Source organism: Sebastes fasciatus, chromosome 4, assembly GCF_043250625.1.
Source record: "Sebastes fasciatus isolate fSebFas1 chromosome 4, fSebFas1.pri, whole genome shotgun sequence".
NCBI classification, from domain to species: Eukaryota; Metazoa; Chordata; class Actinopteri; order Perciformes; family Sebastidae; genus Sebastes; species Sebastes fasciatus.
In genome coordinates this window covers 13,320,824-13,346,189 of record NC_133798.1, presented here as the reverse complement: position 1 = coordinate 13,346,189, position 25,366 = coordinate 13,320,824, and the positions used below count along the sequence as shown (strand labels likewise).

The window sequence follows — 25,366 nt, the reverse complement described above, 5'->3', positions numbered from 1 at the left end:
GGTACAATCTGTTACCCTGCGACTGTACTGCAGGAAATTGATTTGTGTTGCTTTTTCATTTTCATCCATGAAATTAAAAGTCAGGAACTCAATTTCACGAATGAAATAAATTGAGGCTGGTGTATTTTTTAGGGATGAACTCAATGTGTTTTTGTCTTTTATACCACCAAATCAATTCTTTGCATGACATTTACAAGTTGATGTAGCCGCATTACCACACAACACAAGTTGGAGAGATTTTAACGTTTCCCATATCCCACTCGGGAGTTTTGAAGCCTTAATGTGTCTTAAAAAAGACGATTGCTAACAAGTGGCTAAATGAGACTACTAAACGTCATCACGCCGACTCGTCCTCCTTTACAGCCTCGTTGTTTATACTCTTGTGACCGTGGTGTAGTTCGTTTATAGCCTAACGTTAGGTTTTTACATCTGACGATTGTATTCACACTTCAAAAATCATAAAAGTGGTGTTCATTTGTGAAGATTACCTTGCTGAACAAAACGTGTAAGTATCATAAACGTGTGTTTGCCACAGAGCTTACTTTCTGCAATAATCCAAAACCCAATGGAAAAATCCTATTGGCTTTTTGTCGAGGGAACCAGGGCGATGCTAACTTCCTGGTTGGCCTAAAAAATGTCGTCATCCCTGGAGCACTCTATACAGGTGTATTCAGACAGACAGTATGGGAATAATAATGTGTTTTTTTTAACAATAAAAGCTGTTTCACACCAAGCTCAAATTTTCGTCCGGAAATTCGCACGGAAATTTATAAAAACTGATTTCGTGGGTTCTTATGAATGCTTGCACACCCCTGTGAAACATTTGTGCAGGGGGAAAAATATTTGGACGGACCTTGATTTTAGAGGATTTTTGTGTGGAGTGGACACTCTTTAGAGGGAAACTCATTGAAAAATGGAACATGGATAATTAGCACTGGTGTGCATAGTTGTCAATGCGGTAAATCTGCATTGTACTGGTGAGAAACAGCTTTGAAGCATGTAAAGGTGTTATAGTAGAAACACAAAATACAAGGATGAACCTGAAAATGAGCATTATGTCCCCTTTAACAGCAGTAGGTTGTTGCATCTTTCTCTGAAGGTGAATAACACAGGTCTTTGTGCTTTACAGATAGATTTATTGGCCCGTCTTACAGCCTTCCAACACCTAAGTAAAGGCGAAATCTTGTTTGAAATGAGCAAATCAGGTGAGAAACCCTTCCCCGCCTACTCCACATCACTCATGACAGATATTGCTAACGTTTTGAACATTTGTCACAGCCTAAAGTGTAATCAGATTGGTTTCACCTACATAAAATGGCATCAATGATTGGTCTGATCTTTTGTCCACGTTGGACTCTATCACCTCCCTAATTCCTCTTACGTCTGACCTTCACTGACTTAACTGCATGTGATAGCCTGGCCAGCCGGGACGCAAGACATTCTGGCCCCACACAGACGTCCTCTTGCGCAGAGGTTGTTTCATTCAAACTTTCCCATTCCCCACATTTTCTTCCCCCTCACTTATTGACATCACCATATATGACAGTGAGCCAGGCAGCCTAACACACACAGACACACTCCCACACATACTCACTGCCCCCCACACACTGCGTCTCTTAGTTATATGGGAATATTTTGAGGATTTTAGCAAAATACACAGCCAAAAAACATTTCCAAGATTTCTAGGAGCAAATATGCTACACTGGCTAATGACGACAAATGTGTACAACCGAACGCTGAATAAGACATTTTTAGGTGACTATAAAGGTTATAATTAACTTTCGTGAACTGAAAACACACCGAAAGGGTTAAAGTTGTAAGACGAGAACACGGACAACTCCCAGACCGGACAACGCTATGGTAGCGACCTGTCAATCACAAGGTAGCCACGCCCTAAAGCATACCCTGCTTTATGGTCTATTTGACTCTAAATGGGACCATAAACTCATGTTTACAATGTTTACTGAGGTAATAAATCAAGTGAGAAGTAGGCTCATTTTCTCATAGACTTCTATACAATCTGACTTATTTTTGCAACCAGAGGAGTCGCCCCCTGCTGAGCCATTAGCGAAAATGCAAGTTTAATTCACTTCTTACACGTATTGATCAATCTGGGTTGGTGTCCCATAAGCGCTCACGTGTGGCTACGCTGTTCAGACTCAGACTCCAACACAAACTACACGGAAGCACCAAAACCGCAAAGTTATATCTAGTGAAGCCCGTCTTGCAAAACAGTGTTGGCCGCGGTCGGAGGACGCAGTCGGAGGACGCAGTCGGAGGACGCGGGGGAGACCGTAGCTTTGGTCTCCTGGGCCGGAGTCTCTGCTGTACTCTGCTCCTCTGCCTGCTTGCCTTCACTCAGCTTGCTCCACCTCACGTGCATGCGCGCACATTACACACTGCAGAAGAGTTAGTTTAGCTCTGAGAATATCTAGTGAATGTACAGTGGACGTTTGTGCAGAAATAAATGCTGCAGCTCCTCCAGACTAACAGAGGTTTCCCGTGTCTTGTGAAGTGACGGGGCTCCGCAGCGAGAAACGTTATCGTCTCCGACCAAAACTCCGGTGTCTTCCCTGTTCCCTCCGGCCGCAGTCGGGAGGCTGAAGCAGGAAAAGCCAACACTAGGATCAGCATTGATTCATGGAGAGACCTTCATCTGGTCAGCTAACATTGCTGACAAGCAGGTGAAATGTAGAGTGATATTGGTTTTAGCTGACGTGTGTAGCCTCACTGTTTTTACGGCTGCTCGCTCACATTCATTTAGCGCGTGCACACGGGTGAGCGCGAGCAACAGGACGCTGACTTTCGTTGACTTAACGGCCACAGGTGTCGCTGTTACATTCTTACAAACAGTCCCTTTAAACTAACTGTGATAGTCTGCAATACATCAAGTAGTAACATTTATGTTTACTATCTCAGAATACAAACATATCAATAAAATAAAATAAATAAATAAATAGTCAGTGGGCTGACAAACCATGCCAAATTATTATTATTATTATTATTATTATTATTTTATTTTTTTAATCATGATTTGATCATGACTAGTTTGGGGACCATGGAGTCCCCTTATGCTGGAAATAATAACCATGGTGCGTTTTGTTATGATACGCAGAAAGTTATGGTAAAGTTGAAGCCTTTTCATTCATAGAAAATATTCATAGAGGTTAGATGCATATTCTTGTCATATTTATGTATTAAAATGTCATTAAAAACGTAGTACAAAGTCCCCTGTAGTTCTCTCTGCAACAGTGTCCGAGCAGCACCTGAAGGCAGCACCTGAAGGCAGCACCACCCGTCCTCCCTCCCTCCTCCCTCCTGCCGGCTCACCTCTCTCACTGCTCGGCCCTGGGTCCGGCCCACAGAGCGCTGACCCGGCTGCTCGGGTGGGTGTATCTATCTCTGTAGCTTGAGAGGACGCGTGTGCGTCAGTGTGAGTTTTTCCCCGCCGGTGTAAGCATGGAGGAGTTAGCCAGAGAGAGCATCAGCCTGCTGGCTTCAGCCTCAGCCAAGCCGCCGCTGGACGTGTCCGCCGGGCCCCGGCTCGGCTCCATGGGGGCCATCTTCATCATGCTGAAGTCCGCTCTGGGAGCCGGGCTGCTCAACTTCCCCTGGGCCTTCGAGAGGGCCGGGGGCATCCGCAGCGCAGTCACCGTCGAGCTGGTAATAGAGGCCTTTTTAAAATATATAAAAAAACATTAAATGAAGATATTTCTGCAGAAAGTTGATGAAGCCAAACTGTTTTTTTTTTTAAAGGTTATTTATCAAAAAAGTTTTATATCTTTTTCATTGGGAGTTTGTTGCAGAGGAGATGCGTCTTATCTGCTGAGTGCTGACTGAGGTCCACTGAGATCAATTAAGGAGATTGTGATCTGTTCCACCTGACAGGAGAGGCCATGGTAGACTTGACCTAAAGCACCTTTTTAGATTCACTTTTATCAGTACTGTCGCTCACACCACTGCTTTATTGAAACTGATTTGGGGATTTTTATTATATATAACATAGTCTTCTGCCAAAGCCAGAAGTCATTGTGCGTATCCTTTTCACTCCAGTTAGTCATCACTTTGACCCTGAAAATTGACTTGAATCTCTGTTTTTTAGTGATGTGCAAAAAAGTTCCCAGACTGCCCAGAACAAATTATTTTTTTTCTTGAGAGGGGTGGGGTAGACTTGATCTCAGCACCTTTTTAGATTCACTTTTATCAGTCTACTGTCGCTCACACCACTGCTTTATTGAAACTGATTTGGGGATTTTGTATTTAGCATAGGCTTCTGCCAAAGCCAGAAGTCATTGTGCATAACCTTTTCAAGATTCAAGAGTTTTATTTGCCATTTGCACCTAATATAAGTACATTGTAATTCTGCGCAGTTTACACCGAGTCAGCTTTAAGAAAAGAAAAAAGGTAGAATAGTCATCACTATATCCCTGAAAATTGACTTGAATCTTTGTCTTTTAGTGATGTGTAAAAAGTTCCCAGACTCCCCACAAATCCAAGGACAAGTTTCTTTTTTTGGGGTGGAGGGTGTATTTCCCATGTGGATTAGGGAAATTCTGGTTGAGAAACTGTGCCCTCTAGTTTTGGAGTTTGTCCTGAGAGAAATCAATGGGAAAAACTCAGTCTGATAAGCAAAACAAGCATTTCCTCTTTTACTTATTTTTGTATATCTACAGCTCAAACTGTCCAAGAGTTTAATAGAAACATATAAATCATTCCTTTATTCTCCTGCCTGCCCTGGCTGTCCTCTTTTATAACTTCCACTTTGTCTTTTTGGATAAATCACCTGGAAGTAGAGACAAAGGGCTTCGATTAAAGGAGACTTATGCTCATTTTCAGGTGCATACTTTTGGGTTTCCTACGGTTTGTTTAAATGTTTAATGCTTTAATGTTAAAAAAAAACTTCTCATACCAACTGTGCTGTAGCACCTCTTTTCACCCTCTGTCTGGAACGCTCTGTTTGAGCTGTCATTTTTTTCCTTGCTTGTAGGCGGTTTGATTTGACACCATGTGGTTTCCTTGTCAAGTCCTCCAATTCCAAAGTTGAATGTGAAATCCAATGAGAAGTTTTTGTCCACCAAAACTTCTAAGATATAATTCAAACACAATTTTGATATTAAGTTTAAAGGTGCTCTACACGATATCCAGAGCATTAGTATAGCATTAAAAAACAACTATTGTCTATGTAAAGATATAGAGGAGTAATGTCTACCTGAGCAGAGAATGAAGTCACTCTCCCTCTGAGTGTGTTGTAATCCGAGTTTATCCCGGCTTTGTTGACCTAGCCGCAAAGAGTTTAGAAGCAAAGAGACAAAACTCCAGTGTTTTTTTGACAAAAACCTATGCCGCCGTTGCCATTTTGAGAGCCGTTTAGGCAATAGAAATGCTCCCAAATCTCATATTTAGCACCTTTTTAAAGCTGCATGTATTGATTTTTTTGTCACATGGAGGCAGAAAAATGTCAAAACAAGCTGACAGATGAACAGCCTCATATTACAAGCTCATGAAATTGGTAACATGAGTAAGGACTTATCTAAAACGTGTGGAAAATGCCAGCTGTGCCGCTTTCATCCTTTTTTTACCAAGGTGCTTGGGATGTTGTGCTCCTGTTGCACCTGCCGTTACTAAGCAACTATGGATTTTGGTCCCAGCAAATGCTAGTTGCTAACATTGTCTGTCTGCTGTTTGGTGCTTTTTTTGTCTAATTCAATTGTCTTCAGGTAGTTGATAAAAGCGGTGAAACTAAATAATACATTACATGTGCTGTAAAACCAAAACAGTTAGCTGAAATAGGCTAAAAAGCTAAATAGAGCTTCAGAAGGCCCCTTAGTATTATACACAGTGTCATTATGAGAAACCTCTTTCACACCACAGTCTGTAGCTCACTTTTTGAATTGAATACTGTTCAATTTAGGACTGTCGTTCAGACAATTGGAGGCAACACTTAGGCTTTGGAAAATTTGACAGTGATTGAGACAATGATTAATTGAAAAAATGATATCTACATTAACTAATAATGGAAATACTAGTGTTGTCAATCGATTAAAATATTTAATCGCATGATTGTCCATAGTTAATCGCAAATTAATACATTTTTTTTTTTATCCGTTCAAAATATATCTTAAAAGGAGATCTGTCAAGTATTCAATACTCTTATCAACATGCGAGTGGGCAAATATACTTGCTTTACAAAACAATGACACATATTGTCCAGAAACCCTCACAGGTACTGCATTTAGCATAAACAAATATGCTCAAATCATAACATGACAAACTGCAGCCCAACAGGCAGCAACAGCTGTCAGTGTGTCAGTGTGCTGACTTGACTATGACTTGCCCCAAACTGCATGTGATTATCATAAAGTGGGCATGTCTGTAAAGGGGAGACTCGTGGGTACTCATACAACCCATTTTCATTCACATGTCTTGAGGTCAGAGGTCAAGGGACCCCTTTGAAAATGGCCATGACAGTTTTTCCTCGCCCAAATTTAGCGTAATTTTCCTTCCTGACAAGCTTGTATGAAATGGTTGGTACCAATGGATTCCTTAGGTTTAGTCCGCTACTACCGCCGAAAGAACGGTGGCGTTAAAGGAATTAGTGGTGTTAAAATTAATTTGCGTCAACACGTTATTATTGCGTTACCTTTTACAGCCCTAGAAAATACTAATCAAATAACTGAAGACAGCGTCATATGATGTTGGCTATTAGACCCTCCAATAATCCTCTACATCTTGATCTGGGATGACGTCCTGCACTACTCAATGTCTAAAGATTAGTTCATTTTAAATATATTTAATCAATGGCAGTATTAACTGTCGCTGTTAAGCTCATTATGCACCGTTTTTGCAGCTTTGATGGGGTTTTCCTCCTATAATCTCCTAAAAAAAAAAAAGCCTGAACAGTGTAATTGGTGCTAAATGAGGTCAAAGACCTTAAACCATGTCTCCCCGTTACACTACAATGGTTCTAAATATCTGACTGGACACTTGACGGTAACTTTAGAGCTTAATTGGATCATGGACTTTTCTAGTTTGCGCCCGAGCTTGCTCTTTTACACTCTTCCAAAGTCACTCCTACGTGCTTTCCCTTCAGATTTTCTATGGAGCTTATTTGCATAATTGCTGCTGTCATTAATATGGCAATGTTGCAATGACTAATTCCAGACTTTGACCTTAAAGCTGTTCAGCAGGGATCTATAACCCTGAAGGATCTGTCCTCTCTCCAGTGTTTTTCCTTCCTGTTTAGGTTGTGTAGCTGGTGTTCTTATTGTTATTGGGGAAACACTTTATCTTCCACACCTCTCATTAGAGTCAAGTAACTCCCTGCTTCTTATTAGCATATTAGAAGAAGACGCTGACATTGATCCTGATGCATAGCAGGGATTTGGGGGGGGGGGTAACCTCCTGGGTTGTGAAAGTAATGTCTTGGCACACCTCTTATATAAAGGGTTTGAAAGTTTTGACTGGAATGTTTAGGACAGTCACAAATAACTACCCCATTCCCTTTGGATTGTTATATTATGGCAGCTATAGGAAATACAAGCCAAAATGGGATAATATGGTCAAGTTGGCCGTGTCAGTTCATCTGTATCACTTCCATTTCATTCCATCCCAGGCCTCCAACATTCAGAGCAAGCACAAAGACATATTCTGTATATTTGTGTTTGACATCCCCATAGGGAGGCCTTTCTAATAGTTCCTATCCTTATTAGTTTTGCCTTTGTGTCATTTTCACTATCTTCACTTTTCATTTAATAGACTTGTCACACTGCTTTACAACCTCAAAATGACACTCATCCACCCAGGCATTCAGCAGGTGTATTAGTGTCATTTGTATTTCAGTCAGGAATCTTTTTTTTTTGCCTATTGTAAAATGGTTTATTTGAATATTTCTGCATACTTGTTTCCCTAAACAGTCTTGGAATTACATAAATTGGGTACGATTGTAAAGCCGAGACTCTTGTGGATCCAATGAGCCCAATTATATTCATGTGTGATGATGTTAGTCCCCATAGTAGCCATTTCATTGCAGTGAGACCATTTTTTGGAAACTTGACCTCACTGTATAAAATGACCTGTGATGACCTCTAGGATAATCACAGCCTCATGAAACTTTACAACCACAATCTAGAAATCTAGAGCTTTCAGAAAATGGATGGCTTCTTAACTAGATTGAAAATCTAGTGGTAAAAAGGGGTTTCTGAGCAGTTACCAGAACAGAAGTGCTCACCATCAAATCGCCGAAAAATGCAATTCTTGCGGAAATCTCCAAATGTCAAAAAGTTTTTGATACCAAATCACAGCCTGTCTTTTTCTATGGTGTTCCTCAATGTCTTGGTGTCTTAATGTGGTATTTTGGAGGGATTATTGATCATTTTTTATCAATTCTCAAGTGGTAAAAAATGGTTAAATTTAGCACCAATCTATGTAACAGATGGTATCAACCCAAAAATTGCTGCAACAAATTTAAGGGTTAATTATCAAGATTGTTTATTTTATGTGTCTTTGTAAAAATGCTTTGATACCATGCTCGGCGGTTCGATCGCCACATCACTTTTTTCAGCATTCCAATGGGACGGTGAAGCGTCAACCAATCCTATGTTTTTGTTTCACACTGTTCCGTTCCATCTAAAAAAAAAAAAAAAAAGTTCCCAGTGCTATTTAACGGCACAACTACGTGAACGAGCGCTTGAGCAGCACTTCAACGGCTACTCGCCGACAATGTAGCTAGCCACGCTGGCAGTTTTGTTGCTTTTGTCGCTCGTAGTGTGAACATAGCATTAGCTCCATCATTCTGCCTTCCTTCACCCCCCTCAGGTCTCCCTCGTGTTTCTGATCAGCGGTCTGATCATCCTGGGCTACTCCTCGTCCATCAGTGGCCAGTGCACTTACCAGGCGGTGGTGAAGGAGGTGTGCGGGCCAGCCATCGGTCAGCTCTGTGAGATCTGCTTCGTCTTCAACCTCTTCATGATCTCTGTGGCCTTTCTGGTTATAGTGGACGACCAGCTGGAGAAGTGTGAGTTGGAGAGTCTGTAGAGTGTGCAGGCCTTAGCACGAAGTACTGATTTGTACTTTTTTTTTGTCCAATCTTTTTTAGCTTTATTACTTATACTCATTTTTGTAAATTACCCATTTGGGTTTGAAGAGACCTCATTTCATAAATGGGAAAAGGAAACATTACTGTGATCATGAGCACTTTTTTACTTCTAGTCCGTTGCCTCCTTGAACTTGACTTTGAATCTCTTGGTATTTTTTCTGTTAGTGGCCCAGCTCCACTATTTCTCTCTGAAGTAAAAACCGGTCGATAACGTTCCCTCCCCTCCTCTTGTGTTAGAGAGGAGGAATCTCTGTGACCTTGCTTGGCTTTTGTCTCCTCTCAGTTAAAAGCAGATTTATGTCCGTTACTTGTAGCGTTGAGTCTAACCTGATAACAGATTGTGGTGAAATGGCCACTAATATTTGGCCACATCACAGTTGCATCTTCAGAAAATGATACTTCTCATGTTCCTAATCTTTAAGGCAGTTTGAATTAAATCTCTGATTATTTAGCATTTTCCATGCTTCCTAAATCTGTACTTATGTGCTTGCATGTTGTCATGTCTGTGTGTTGTTGTTGTTTACCCGTCAGTGTGCGGCTCCCTGTACGAGCTGATAACTGATCTACCGGAGTCCCAGATGCCGCACCACTTCTACACCGACCAGCGCTTCGGCCTGGTGCTGCTCTGCGTCCTCCTCATCCTGCCGCTGTCCATCCCCAAAGAGATCAGCATTCAGAAATACATCAGGTCAGTGTGGGAGTCATGCGTATGTGGTGTGGCAAGCTACACACATCCACATTTTTTCCCCCACACATACGGTTTAGAAATAAGACATAGCAGTACAGAATGTTTTGGATTTGAAATAGTCTTTACTATAATATTTTTGCCAAGTTTTATTTAAATTTAATTATAGAGTAGTTTTAGTGTGTGTTTGGTATAAAAACATAGTTTTTATTTTTGATTTAGATTTGAGTTGTTTTTATCGATTCATGCCTTTTGGTCGATGACAACATAGGACAACAACTACGGGCCAGATCAGTCAGAACCAGATTTCCGCAAATTTCAATCTAATGTGCATATATTTCATGTGTATTTCCATGAATGCACTTAAAATCTGTCTCTATGAGCTTTTCTCACACTGCCACCTACATGTCCATAAGTCCAATTTATACACAAGATATCTCCTAACCTAACTGGCAGATTGCCATTGAAAAAGCAGTTCAACACCCCCTGAAAATCATGTTTCTGCTGAGCTCCAATGGTTACACTTCTCATCTTGCTGCAGTGATGTAGGAGTGGTGTTGTCACGATACCAAAAATATGACTTTTAAAAAGAAAATGAATTAAAAATATTAAATGTTTCTGTAAATGTTTTTAATTCAAAATGTACATTGTATGCAGTAATTTCATGTCCATCTTTGATAGTTAACTTTATATTTGCAAACCAGATATCGCTCATTAAACTGTATTTAATAAGGTAAAACAGCACCCCTGCCGGTGCATCGGTAACAGTTCAGTTGGACAGTGGTACTGCAGCACGGGAGGAGGTGAGAGGCTTCCAAAACAAAAAAAAAAAAAAAACGATGATAAATTCAGATGAAGTTCTGTGAGAAGTTGATGAGAGAAAAGATGCTAAAATCAGGAAGACACCACAGTAACAGGACAAAGCGCTGTGTTGTGTTGAAGTGGTGTGAATAGAGAGAGAAGAGTCACTCACCGGACTGCTTTTCCTATCCGTCCATTCACGTTACAGAGACACATGGTAAAATAATACTTTAACACGTGCTCTTTGGTAGATTATAGGTTTGCCAAATTACAGGAGATGCTTTGACAGATTCAGAAAAGATGGTGAATTTAATTTAACGGTACATTTGATCAGTAATTAGAGCCGCGCAGTTATTGTCCTTGTTTTTTTTGAAGGGAGTTCTGCTGAGACAAATGCTCAGAGAGAGAGACTGTGCAGCCGCTGAGCGGTTCATGACCTGCTTTAATCTTCTTTTCAACTTCACTTGTTGAATCCATCATTCTGGTTACCACTACAGTTTAGTTTTATAAACGCTTGCTCCCACCAGCAGCAAAGTTATAACTGCCTGCTCCTGCAGGGTCCCAGTCCTAATAATTAGATAGATAGATAGATAGATAGATAGATAGATAGATAGATAGATGGTCACAATGTTTTCATTGTTCTATTTAACATCTATTTGTTTATGCTGAAGAATACTAGTCACACACTCTTTTGTCACAGTCATGCCCGTGTGTGTGTGTGTGTGTGTGTGTATATACTGTAGATAAATGACCGGCCCCACTGAAGGTCCGGACCCCTGCGGTCAGTTTCCAGTAATCCACTCATCTATTGCACTTTGACTTAAATGTCTCTGTTTGTCTGATATCTGTCTGAAGCAGGTGCTTTGTCTCTGTCCTCTCACAGTGTCCTAGGCACTCTGGCTGCTACCTACCTGACCGTCGCCATCATCATCAAATACCACACCTCGCCTGCTGTTCTGGTTCACATCGCCCCGCTCTACAGTGGTGGGTATGTATATATGTGTGTGTGTGTGTGTGTGATGGGATCCAGGGCTCCAAACTATCTATTTGCACCACTGGTCACAATGACTAGTGAAGTCAAAATGAGTTTAGAGAGTAGATGTGTCAGGCAAATTGGTTCCATCAGGAGTGCTGTGAATCATCGATGCTGTCGTTAACTGACTCGTTTTCAGTCCTGCACAGCCACATGTTTGTTATTTTAAGAACTGTCTTCCTCCTGTTAGCAGTGTTTTAACCCCGGCTCTTTTTTTAGTGGGTGACAGGGGATGTTCAGAGTAGGATAAAAAGTCAACAGTAGATGTCACATGGAAGTGGTGTACATCATCTGAAAGCTGGGAACATGATTAATTTGAGATGCAGCACTGTGTGTCAAGTTGTTAAAGTCATAAATCAGAAATAAACAGGAATTAATTAATTATTTAAAAATAATTGTATTGGGCTAAGAACATTATAATGGAAGTATATGATGGCCATTCCCATGCTCTATGATGTCACATTGTGTTTGTTATGGCCAATCCATGGCTAGCACAGAAGTCCAACAAGAAAGCACCACTCCGGTTCAGATCAGGCAGGTCGTTCCTCCACAAACACCCCCCTCCAGGTTTCTCCATCATTGCCCATGTGAGCGTTGAATATAGAGTCCCAAATTATAATACATTGTAAGAGTGTACAAGGACTTAGAACATTATGATCGAAGTATATACTAGCCATCCCCATGCTCTATGATGTCTCTTAAGTTGTTGCAGAAAATGTTGATACCATTTGTTACTCAGATTTGGGGCTAAATTTAACACTAGACAATTGATAAAAAATGATAAATAATCCCTCCAAAATACCACATTAAGACACCAAGACCTTGAGGAACACCATAGAACAAGCCATGCTGTGATTTGGTATCAAAATATTACTACATTTGGAGATTTCTGCAAGAATTGCAATTTTCGGTGATTAGATGGCGAGCACTTCTGTTCTGGAAACTGCTCAGAAACCCCCTTATTGTCAATCTAGCTAGGAAAGCCATCCATCCTCTGAATGCCCTAGGTCTCTAGTTTGTGGTTGTAAAGTTTCATGAGGCTGTGATTATAGGTGGATTTGTTACCTTTGGACAGAGCCACGCTAACTGCTTCCCCCTGTCACCAGTCTTGATGCTAAGTTAAGCTGACCGTCTGCTGGCTGTAGCTCCATATCTAACAAACAGATATGAGACAAGTGGTAATCTTCTGATTTAATTCTCTGCAAGAAAGCAAATAACTCTATTCCCTACTCCTGTCTATTTCTCGATGCTGGGGGCACGCTGACTGTCGTACACCTATGTTTTTTTAGTTTTTTTTGTCAGAGCATTTGATTTATTGGTTGCTGTTGGGATGAAATGAGCAATTCATTCAAAATATGTTTTTGAAGAACACTACCAACCCTAGCTTTAAGACACTCTTGTCTGGCTCTCTGACTTCCCTCGGCTGCTGTTGTCAACCGTGCGCCTCTGATTGACAGATGAACTCTAAAGTGAAGTGTCTCTAAATGCCACGGCATTATGAACGGTGCCCTAATAACAACGGCTTATTTCTTCTTCTTCTCGTGGCATTTGTGAACTCCAGAAAAAAATGACTCTGGTGTCTCCTGTCTGTGTGCAGGATCAGCTCCTGGGCCTCCATGTTCAGCGCCATCCCGACCATCTGCTTCGGTTTCCAAGTGAGTGCAACAAATCTGAAATGTATTCATGTAAGAGCCTCTGAGACCTGCTTAACATGTGTTTGGAACATCACGCTGTGGTAAGGCTGGAGGCCACTGAGTGCGCAGCTGTTTGTGTGAAGGTTTATGTATGTGTGCCTGCATGCTTCAGTTATGGCTGCAAATACATGCAAGTGACTACATTTTAAAAAGGGATTCTCTAGCCTTGTAGTTTAGCAGTTTGGGTTTTACAATATTTGTCCAGGTCTGTCTCTGACATTTCTGCCTACATCTCAAAGGCAACCGTGTTAAAAGCTGTTCCGAACAGCAACACGTAAAGGAGGGAAAAATCTGCTGCGCGGTTCGCCTTGTGAGAGCGTGTAGTCTATGGATCTCACAGAAATGCGTGAAATGACCACCGTCTCTTTAGCGCATGGAATGTTTCAAAATGATATGCCGCCACTACAGCGTGTGTGTGTGTTTGAGAGAGAGAGGGGAAGAGAAGATGGACTATTGACCGCATTGCTTGTATAAGATATTAAAGCTTCAGTAGGCAACAATGTTTTGAGATACTAACTCATTCCGATAAAGTTTCTCATTATAATGACTGACGGGATCTTTTTTTTTTCATTACATTGGCGGAAATGGGCTTCCGTACATATGAGACAACAAAGTCTTTGGATTATTTTAGAGAAACAGGGAATCTGATTCTGGAAAGGCACACTGATTATTGATTATTTTATAAATATAATGTTTCAGTGTTGTGAGCACCACAAACAAAATTCCATTCACTTCCATTGTATTGGGTTGGAGGCAGATGTTTCAGAGAAAAACCTGGACAAATAAACCAAACCAAATCTGCATGGTGCAACACCACTAGAGGTAAATGAGTGCTTCAACATATTTGTATGATGCAACAGTGGCAGATATTGAAGTGATACTGAGTGTGTTTTATCAATAATCTTAAGGAGCTGGACTTTCTCAGGACAGAGTGTTAAATTGCAGTAAAGGTCATCAGCCGGGGGCTGCTGTGCACTGCAGGATCTCTGCATAGTGAGCATTTCATATTTAATAGCGGTGTAGAGTACGGGGAAAAAACGATCATTCTGTCAATCTAAAGCAAGACGGACTGATGTGTAACTTCCCAAGTTGCCAAGGTAACCCCTAAGGGACCCTGGCAAGATCTAATAAAAGGGGGGGTGAGGGGGGTGAGAAGGAATGGACTGATGCATGTCCTCTCACACAAACACTCACAGAGACACACTCCCGCAGGGTGAGTGATTGCACTGCAAAGGGTTGAAAAGCGAGCTGATGAGATCCTGAGAGGAGTGGAGGAGGGGAAGCCAGGGAAGGTAAAAACGAGATTTAAAAGCGGGCGACGGCAGCTGGGATCAAGTGGGGACAAGAGTCTGTATCCTGACCTCTGTGATTGTTTAACTCACCCCATTGTGCCGCTCGTAGCCCATAGCCTTCATTTAATTCCCTATCTCATCTCGGTTCATCACACCGGCAGAGAGATCAGAGATAATAAGAACCTTTGGATCCCCACCCTGCACTGTGAGCTCCAAGCAGATGAGGAAAATCCAAGGTTGGCTGCTAGAGAGGCACATAATCCTGACCAACAACTAGTCTCTGTTTTATCAGTCAGTGAATCTGTGTTTGGTCTCACCCTGGAGTTTATTTCCAACCCAGTCTTGGAACCTATCGGCTATCGGTCTGACGGCAATTTAGCGTCTCGAGGCAACGTTCCGGTGTAGCCAGATAGATGGCATCTTTACTGATAGCTCGGCCTCTTCTGTGCACCGGTCATTGTTTACCATGATATGTCATCAAAGATTAAGGAAACCTATTGAATTGAAATACTGGCTTCTCCAACAACAATGCCAGTATGTTCTCCTTTTGAAATTTCCATTCTGGTCCGGATCGTCTGTTTTTGTTTTTTACCAGCGTGATCTCGTCCACTGCCCATTTCAACACCCCGCTGCCACATATGAAACAAATTGGCACGCAAACACAGCCTTCTGCAGCCATGGAAGCAAGCTAACAATACTGTATCAACAGAGATAACGTTAACGTTAGATTCTACCCGACCTGTAAAGCCTCGGCACATCTCTCAGTGGTCCGTGTGCAGCTGGGTTGTCAAGGCAGCAGAGAGTATTTGAGACACACAGCCGGTGAAGTGATTCTGACTGCTGCTGGCCAGAGGCTAATGCGGTGGTGTCTAGAAGGTAATCCTCAAATTGCGAAAACTTGTGCCAACTGCTGTCGGTCACACCGGAGGGGCGGACGGGCCACAACTCCAATGTTTTGAATTTGTACTGCCGTTACCCATTTTAAAACGCTAGCTGCCCGTGCTACATGTTGTACCTTTAAGCGTTCTGTCAGTTCCTATCGGCCTACACATTGGTAATGCTGAACACATTATTTAAAAGTTTGTAAACAGGAATAAAGGTGCAGATAAATAACGTGTAAAATGTCACAAAGCACTTGCTTGCTGTACTACCATGTGAAAATGGCCAACGCCGGATTTAAGTGCAATCCACATGTTCACATTAGGGCTTTCAATTGATTAAAATATTTAATTACAATAAATCCAATGATTGTCCATAGTTAATCTCAAATTAATTGCACATTTTTAATCTGTTCAAAATGTATCTTAAAGGGAGATTTGTCAAGTATTTAATACTCTTATCAGCATGGGAGTGGACAAATATTCTTGCTTTACGCCAATGTATGTATATATTTATTATTGGAAATCAATTAACAACACAAAACAATGACAAATATTGTCCAGAAACCCTCACAGGTACTGCATTTAGCATAGAAAATATGTTCAAATCATTACATGGCAAATTCAAGCCCAACAGGCAACAACAGCTGTCAGTGTGTCAGTGTGCTGACTTGACTATGACTTGCCCCAAACTGCATGTGATTATCATAAAGTGGGCATGTCTGTAAAGGGGAGACTCGTGGGTACTCATACAACCTATTTACATTCACATATCTTGAGGTCAGAGGTCAAGGGACCCCTTTTGAAAATGGCAATGCCAGTTTTTCCTCGCCAAAATTTTGCATAAGTTTGGAGCATCATTTAACCTCCTTCGCAACAAGCTAGTATTACATGATTGGTACCAATGGATTCATTAGGTTTTGTAGTTTCATGTGATAGCCCGCTTCAATCTCCTAAAGGTCGGTTGCATTAAAGAAATTAGTGGCATTAAAACGAATTTGCGGTAATGCGCGTTAACTTTGACATCCCTAGTTTACATATTACACTGGTATAAGAGTAGTAATGTAATGTATGTGTGGTCGAGCGACAGAGAGAGAGATGCACTCAGAGCAGATCAACTGTTTGGCGATCGATCAATTCAGAGAAGAAATTGGCGGTAAAGTTATCCTTTGTTATTAAATGAACATTGACACACACATACACACTATTTACTCTCCCCACTTGTGAAATGAATCCGGCACCTCTGATCAGGATTGGGCATTTTACCATGGACCGGGGAGACAAGTGGTGTAACGGGCACTGCAGCATTTTTCTTGACATAAAAACAATTAATAGGTCTCTTTATATGGAATTATGTCGCTCGAGGAGGAGTGCAGGGTGCGGTTTGACACATAGACACACACAGAGAAAGACCTGCTAAAGGTCAGGCGCACCGGTGTGACCAATGAAAATGTTTTGTGGCACTTGACAGATTTTGCAGTCTGGAGCTGTGTAACTTGAGACTGGAGTTTGAGTTGAGAGATGACATCTATGACTGGATTAAGTAGCCAGTTTACACTGCATATCAATGAAGATTAAAAGCTAAATCATCTTCAGACGATAGCCAATGGGTTCTGAGACTGCGTTCCGGCCAATGTGTTCCGTCTGTTTTGCTCTCCACACGGACTGTTTACCTGCATGCAACCAAAGGGCCACTCAAACGTGATTGGTCAATACTACTCAGACTACAAACGGAAATCGGAACGCTTCCGGTACCAAAATCTTGTCCCTTTGCCTCCAGATTCTGCGTTCATATGCAGATATCGGTTTATAGAGATTAATTCCAACCAAACACAACACCAGTTGAGCTCACCTTTAATCATCTTGTCTGTGTGTTTTGTTCCAGTGCCACGAGGCGTCCATCACCATCTACAGCAGCATGGAGAACCAGCGTCTCTCTCATTGGGTCTTCATCTCTGTGGTCTCAATGATCTTTTGTCTCGTCATCTACTCCCTCACAGGTCAGACGAGCCTCTACTTCCCCTCTCCTCTACCCGATACACCCGATTTCTCTCAGTGCAACATCAGCACCAGAGGAAACATATGTGATAATAAAATGTGTGTGTTTGGGTGGTTTTGATACAGAGACGTCTGTTCCTCAGCTGTACTTTGTGTTTAGAGCCAACTGGAAAATGTCAGCATGCTAAACTGAGATGGCGAACATGTTAAACACTATACCTGATAGATTTCAGCAAGTCAGCGCTGTCATTGTGAGAATGTTGGCATGCCGAGGTTTGTATTTAACGTCCCTCTTTCTCTGTTGCAGGGGTTTATGGGTACCTGACATTTGGAAAGGCCGTGAAGGCTGACATTCTGATGTCGTACACCGGCGATGACATTCTGATGCTCATCGCCAGGCTGCTGTTTGGAGTCTCCATCGTCACCATCTATCCCATCATCCTGCTGCTGGGCAGGTCAGGGACACGGACAATTATTAGTCAATTTCTCTTATAAAAAGTCTCAATCTTTCTCACTATTTCCCTTACAAAGTTTCTACAAAGAGAAAGTTTAAAATGTTTCCTACATGAGTCTTATTCAGTGGTGGAATGTAACTAAGTATATTTACTCAAGTACTGTACTTAAGTACAATTTTGAGGTACTTGTACTTGAGTATTTCCATTTTATGCGTTCTACTCCACTACATCTCAGAGGGAAGTATCGTACTTTTAACTCCACTACATTTATTTTTAAATTTTAGTCACTAATTACTTTGCAAATTTAGATTATTGATACCAAATAAAAGTAAACTAAGAGGTTATAATATATTATTATAGGTTAAGCCACCCAGCGGTATTTAGAGTAATAAAATTAGCTCAACCCATACTGGCTATAAAATTAAATGGATAAACGAACAAATTAACTAACTAATTCAATAATATAATATATATGTTTCTGAAATAGGCCAGTCTGTATAATGGGTATTTTACTTTTGGTACTTTAACCCTCTGAGACCCACAATAGACTTGTTTTTGTCTTTTTTATGGCGATGCAGGGGGTCTTCAGGAGGAGATGGCAGGTCAACAATATATGTCTCAAAGAGGTGGTGTACATCATCTGAAAGCTGGGAAGATTAATTTGAGATGCAGCTCAGCACTGTGTGTTAAGTTTTTCTAGTCATAAATCAGAAATAAACATGAATTCATTATTTAATATATTAAAATAAATTGTGAAAGTACAGTACTTACAATGTTATGATAGAAGTATATGATGGCCATTCCCGTGCTCACTTATGTCTCATAGGTTGTTGCTGCAATTTTTGGGTTGATACCATTTGGTGCCAAAAAGGACAATGTTCTGGCTGCATAAAGATTGTCTTTAGTCATACTGATTGATCAAAATCACACCCGCTCCTGCACATCAGATCAGTGATCCAGGACCCCCTGCTGAGGCGGCGGCGGAAGCGAGACGGGGTGGTGACGGCGGAGTTCGAAAGCCGCAGCCGCCTCGCGCTGACGGTCCTTTGGATAGCGGTGACGCTGCTCATCGCCACGTTTGTACCAGACATCAGCAAGGTCATCAGCGTCATCGGAGGGATCAGCGCCTTTTTCATCTTCATCTTCCCAGGTAACACTCCGGTTACAGATTCATGTTCTCGCAAATGTGTTGCAACCTTTAAACCCTCTGATGTGTTTGGACAGGACTCTGTTTGATGTTTGCCATGCAGTCGGAGCCAGTCTCCTTTAAAACCAGGTGAGAATAAACTTCATAAAATGTGTGTCAATGTACATATAACATTATTTATAGAGCCTCATTTTTGGGATTAGTCTGGTGTGCAGAGTTTACAAGGTTCAAACTTCTCCCTCAAGCTCTTTACATAATCACTTCTGCCATTGTTTTGTGTACGAACAAGTGCAACACTAACAAACTTCAAGCGTAACATGCTCTTTCTCAGAGTCATAACCAATCTGAACACAGACACGAAGATATGAATATATACGAATAATATAAAGACCCTCCTTTTTAATTTTCTTCAATATCAAAGTAATCCAGTGTTAGTTGTCTGTACATCGATGGGTATGTTACAAACAGGAACTGCTAATAGCTAATTCTGCATACTTTTAATGGTGCAAATTTGTCAAAATGTAAACCAATGTAGGCAAAAAACAGGGCACAAGTTACTGTATAAAATGTGGTTTTACGGGACATAGTCTCCGTGACGTCACCCACAGGTTTCTGAAGAGCCGTTGTGAAGCTCAAATTGGGTGGCTCCAGTTGTCGCCATCTCGGCTGTGCCAGCTCCCGGTTGCCGCTTGCTTATAGCCCACAGCTGACTAACTGACTCCATAATTGACGGGAGCGCAGTTGTGATTTTGCCTCAGGGGCAGCCCGATGACTGTTTTTTTTACTGACTGATCTGAGAGATGCTTGCAACATTTGCTTCAGTTGTTACATTTCTCTTTGTCACTTATACCCTCTCCTCTCCAGAGTCGTCCTCACCGCGTGGGGAGCGGTGACCCTGCTCTGCGGAGCCTTCATCTTCGGCCAGAGCACCACCACCGCAGTCATGCAGATCCTCGGAAAGATCTGACTGTTCCTCCCCCCTCACTGATCCAGGGCTTTTGATGGAGACAGTGGTGAATAGGGGAGAGGAAAGGGGTTAAGATTTAAAGACCCCACGGTCACCATGGACATTAAAATGGACATGACCTCTGAACGAGCAAGTGGCTCCTCAAAACTTGTGGCCTTTAACACAATGGACTAAACCCAGTCTAAATGCCTCCCTCCTTCAGTGTCGAGGTATGTCACTTTCATTTGGGTTCATTGTTCTTAGTTGCACCCTGATGACGAGCTCTGTCTGCCTCCTGCCATACTGAGATGATATCCTTGAAATCCTCAGGTATTTCTTCAGTTTTCTGTATGCACCATATTCTTACAGCGGCCATTTTGCTCTTAAGTCACGCTCAGCGTGGGAAGGATCTCTGTAAACTAGTCAGACTGATGATATGATATAGTGGTCCAAACATTTGACTTGTGTACCCCAGCTACATGTTGAAACAATCACACGTGGGAAGATAAGTCCCCAAAAGAATCAAAACAAAGCTTTAAGCTGGTGGTGGGCAGGGTGTTATAAACACGTTTTTTAATTTTTGTGAACAGTCTGCATGCTACCACCAGAATATGTGATGAAGGAAGACCTGTTGGTATCCACTGCAGAGCCATACAAGACTGAGTTGACAGAGGTTGCTTCAGGGTGCCACAATAGATGGGGAGGGAGGATATTTTGATGTTTCTGTATATTTGGATGTGAGTATGTAAATACTTCTTATGTCTTTTTTCTATGTTTAAAAAAAAAAAAAAAGCATTCTGTTTGATAAATAGTTCATGATGAGTAGAGTAGTCACATTAACAGTGAATATTGAGTTGATGAAAAGAAAATTGAATAAAATAATTTTTATATGAAACCTTTATTGAATGTGCATTTGTTTGCCGTTATTAGAAAATCATGCAGAAATAAATAAATAAATGCATAAATACCATAAATACATGCATTTAAAAAATATATATAAAAAAAAAATGCATAAATAAAGTAATAAAAATAAATAAAAGGGTAAATTAAACGGAGTAAATAAAAAGAAAAAAAATAAGGGAATTAAAACAAAGATAAATAAATAAAGAAGCAAATTAAAACGGAAATCAATTTGTCACATTTTATCAATTAATTAATGGCTACATTTATTTTGAATATTATTTTGCTACATTTAATGATATATTTATTTATCAAGTCATTTATTATTATATTTTTATAGGACATTATACATGCAACATTGGATATCAGATAGACTGTGATGTCACTGCTGATTACATTTAACAAATGGACTGCAATTTAAAAAAAAAAAAAATTAATTCAAGATTTATTACTCATTTGTTTTCCAAGAATTTTCTGGAGGTGTCTCGCCACCATTCACAATTGATTTGATTGTCAGTGGTGAGTCAAATTAAAGTGCTGCTTGCTTAGATACATCAACAACACACTAAAAAATTGGCCGCATGCAGTATAGCATGCTTATGTGTGTGGTGTAAGTGTACTTAATTTTGCAACATTTCCAAAGTGGGCACACTACAGACTCAAAATCTGCTTAGAATTAGTCTGGATTTGGGACACGTCATAACCATGACCAATACGCTGAATGTGCTCCTGTAATGAGACTCCATCACATCCTGCTGCAGTCATGTGCTATGTTGGGTTGAGATCAGGTGAACTGGATTGTTTACAGCTCACCCCATTTTGAATGCTTATCAAACCATAAAGTAAACATTTGTCACGCAGGATGATTAGACTTCAATCAGGACAGAAACCCCACCAGAGGAATTTAAAGTAATCACAGATCTGCCAGAACCTTTCCGCATGAAACGAGTACTGATATGAATCACCAAAAGGATTTTAAATCAAAACCACAAAATCAGTTTTCACTTTTATAGTTTTATTGAATTGCATCACTCTACATTATCTAGAATTTCAACAAGATATTCTTTAAAGACCAAATATAATACTTGCATCCCTGCATTAAGTCTCTACACTTAAGAGAAAGCTGTTTTACTGAAACATACATTAAGAATTAATATTTCATTAAACATTGCCATAAAAGTGAATGTTCATTCTTGTATGCCATTTTTCTAATCATATATATTTTATATAATAGTCTCTGTCTCCTTCATAGGAATACTAGAAAAGAAAGAAGGTAAGAAATGCACAAAACCCATTGAAGAGTAGCATGGCCTAATACTACAGCAAAGAAGTTACTGGACATTCAGTTGACATGCACTCAGTTGAAGGATAGAAAAGAACACAGCCATAGAAGGGAAGAGTTACCGCCTTGACCAGTTTTTGGCAAATTCCTGATTGGCTTGGTATCGTGAGGTAAACCTGGTGACACGCTTCCTGTCCACCAGCTTCCCTACAGCTACAGAAACCGATGCTGCCTACGAGAGGCCTCATCTCCACATATTCTATCTTTTCATGTTGCCAGGAAACATTCAATCAAGGCCTGTTTCACTACATTTCAACGGCGTAACTCTTCCGTTGTATGACGAAGCACAGGTTGCACTGAGGAGTAGGATAGAAAAGAACAGGCTGCACAGTCTGAGGGACATTCAGGAATGTATCAATAGGAAACAGTATTGGCATTTCGGACAGTTCACTCACTATCTATCTCATATACACAACCCAACCAAGCTGGGCACAATGTACAGGAAAAGGAACCCCTCGATTAGAGCGTGTGGGCTGCATTCAGCTGAGCACTCGAGTACTGTAAAACTATGGCTATATCAGTATAGTAAGTCACTGACATGTAAACATCAATCCATGCAATATGGCTTTATGTTTCTATTCAGAATACAGCAGCTCCTTCTCGAACGCAAACACGATTTGGCAAAGGAGTGCAAGTAGTTTATATTTTTTTAAGAAGTGAAAGATTAAAGGTGCCCTGTGGAGCTTTCTAGTAAATAACCTCAAAGTCCTGTTTACATTCAGTGTCTCACTGTTGCTCTGTCGTTAGCTTAGCAGAAGTTTAAGGTTCAGAACGGGATTAAACCGGTGTTGTCTGGAACAAAATCACGTGGTCTCTTATTAATGCTGTGTCCTCAGAAGCAGGGATTTAACTCACTGTAGGAATCTGAGGTTTAATTTAAACTTATTGCAGATGTGATTAAAGGGAAAGTATGTATTGACCCCTTTTCTGTTGGTAAACATGATGACGTATTTTATGGACGGAGCTTTAAGTGGAGGCAGAATAATTCTCTGAACATGTTGGTTAACGCTGGCAAGTGTTGTTGGCTTGTGTTTTTAACAATGGCTGAAGAAAACACTAGTTTGTCTCAATATGTAAACTCACTCTCCAGGATCGCAAGTGTTAGTTGAGAAAGTTAACATTAACCAATGGGACCAGATTAGTCGACCCCTAGTGACCCAGCACTGCCGCTGGCCACTAGTCCGTTGTTGGGCTGTTGGGAAAGCATGGTGGAATTAGCAAGGTAGCTAGCTAAGCAGCCAGCCGTCCGACCAGCGGCCGCGTTGTAAACACAAAATGAGGGCGTATGAATCTTTGGATTAGTATAGTTAACTATCCTTCAGTAAAGTCAATCAAAAAGAGAGTTGTACAATATTGGCGGCTGCAGTTAGCAGAAGGCTAAATTATTAGCAACATTTTCTCTCCATCTCTGAAATGCTTGTCTGTATCATCAGTCTCGTGAGTCATTTGTCACGTGACTCACGGGACTGCCGATACCGACGAGTCACTTGACTAACGACTCGCGTGAAAAAATAAGTCCAACGTTACTTTTAGTTTCACATTAGACACATCCACCGATCCCTCCCGCTCTGAACAGACTCTCACGCTATTAATACTACGTCACTTGCTTTGACCGTCGAATAACGCCGCGGGTGAGTTTACATTGGAGTTAGTTGAAAACCTGGTTCGTCGCATAGTTCTTAAAGGGTGCGTCCGCGCGTCGGTTTCCAATGCCGTGGGGCACTTAACCAAACGGCGGCATTTGACAAAAACGGGTTGCACAAACCTGTGTATTAAACCCCTGCAAGTTCCGGTTTAGCTGGACCCGTTCTAAACTGCGGCTAGTCATAAAACATTTGCAAAACCATGTTTTGTTTGCATTGTCTACATCCATGTTTGCTAGCAGCTTTCGTCCTCTTCGCCTTTGTTGGTGCATTGCAACATTTCTTACCGCCACTTACTGTTTGATCAGCAAAATAGCTTGAAACCAGCAGCAAGAATGTGTATCCTGTCGCCTGCACCATACAAACAAATCAGGGACCAACTTGTAAAAACATTTCTTCATAGCGTTACTAGTGGTCAAAAATTCCACATGGTGCCTTTAACAAACACAGAGATTAGTAGAGACATTTCACAGATAAAGCCGCGACGCCTTTGCATGCCTGTTCTATAAGCCTACTGTAATACGTACTTCTGTTACAGTATATGTAATAATATTCAACACTTCCACATTCCACACAGTCCTGCCCTGCTCAATGCAGCCCAGCGCAGTGCTAGAACAATATTAGTACCAGTGTAACTGGAACCCCACTCACTGCTACCACAGTACTAGCAGACGACAGACAGGCTGTCATTCACATGTGAAAATAGACTCAACAGTGAGGTGGATGGCAATATGGCACCTTTTGAAATGAAAGTATAGGTAGAGCTATAAAGAAGGAGTGACTCATCAACACATCTTTAACCAGATAAACAGTAACACTATAAATCTTTTTAAATACTCATCATACTCAATAACCTCTAATATACTGTATCTTCAAGTCACAATATTCACTCATTTTTACATTGTGCTTTCTGAGTGACAGTCTGATTGTATTACAGTGGTGGGTTTATGGTGGTGTTAGTGGGGGTGAGGTTAGGGGATTGAGTGTGGGTATTAAGACCTGAATTCAACCTCAAGGTCATCCCATGGTGAATGGATGGTTTCAGGTGAGATTTGCGCAGAAGATCAAGAAAGATCCGATGCAGAGGTGGGTCAAGAACGCAGGAATGGCCGAACAGAAAATGTGGCTTAAAGACTTGAAGGATAACTTCTGTATTTTTCAACCTGGACCCTATTTTCCCATGTTTTTGTGTCAAAGGGACAACACTTTTTGAAATTGGTTCAGTATTTAGGGAGAATGCTGTAACCGGCAGCCGCTAAACAAGCTGTAATGTAATAATTTTGGGCAACCTGCACCGCCAGTTCATGTCCACCAAAAGTGCTTGTTTTTGCCACTGACAGGTTCAGATTGTTATTATAACATCATGGAAAGGACCCTACAGAGAAATAAAATGCTTTTCTTACCTGATAAAGATAAGAAAAATGTTTCATATCTCTGTAGGGTCTTTTCCATGATGTT

At 41.1% G+C, this 25,366-nt stretch overlaps 1 protein-coding gene across 1 annotated transcript; it reads left to right on the top strand.

Annotated features, from left to right (window-relative positions):
* The first annotated feature begins 3,105 nt into the window (after positions 1–3,105).
* On the top strand, positions 3,106–20,607 carry slc38a8a (solute carrier family 38 member 8a). Its single transcript, XM_074632132.1, has 10 exons — positions 3,106–3,663; positions 8,815–9,013; positions 9,626–9,782; positions 11,464–11,568; positions 13,211–13,268; positions 17,363–17,477; positions 17,783–17,930; positions 18,878–19,080; positions 19,155–19,206; positions 19,942–20,607. Exons 1-10 carry the CDS (start codon positions 3,460–3,462, stop codon positions 20,042–20,044), a joined length of 1,344 nt encoding a protein of 447 aa, XP_074488233.1. The 5' UTR covers positions 3,106–3,459; the 3' UTR covers positions 20,045–20,607.
* Positions 20,608–25,366: the final 4,759 nt, after the last annotated feature.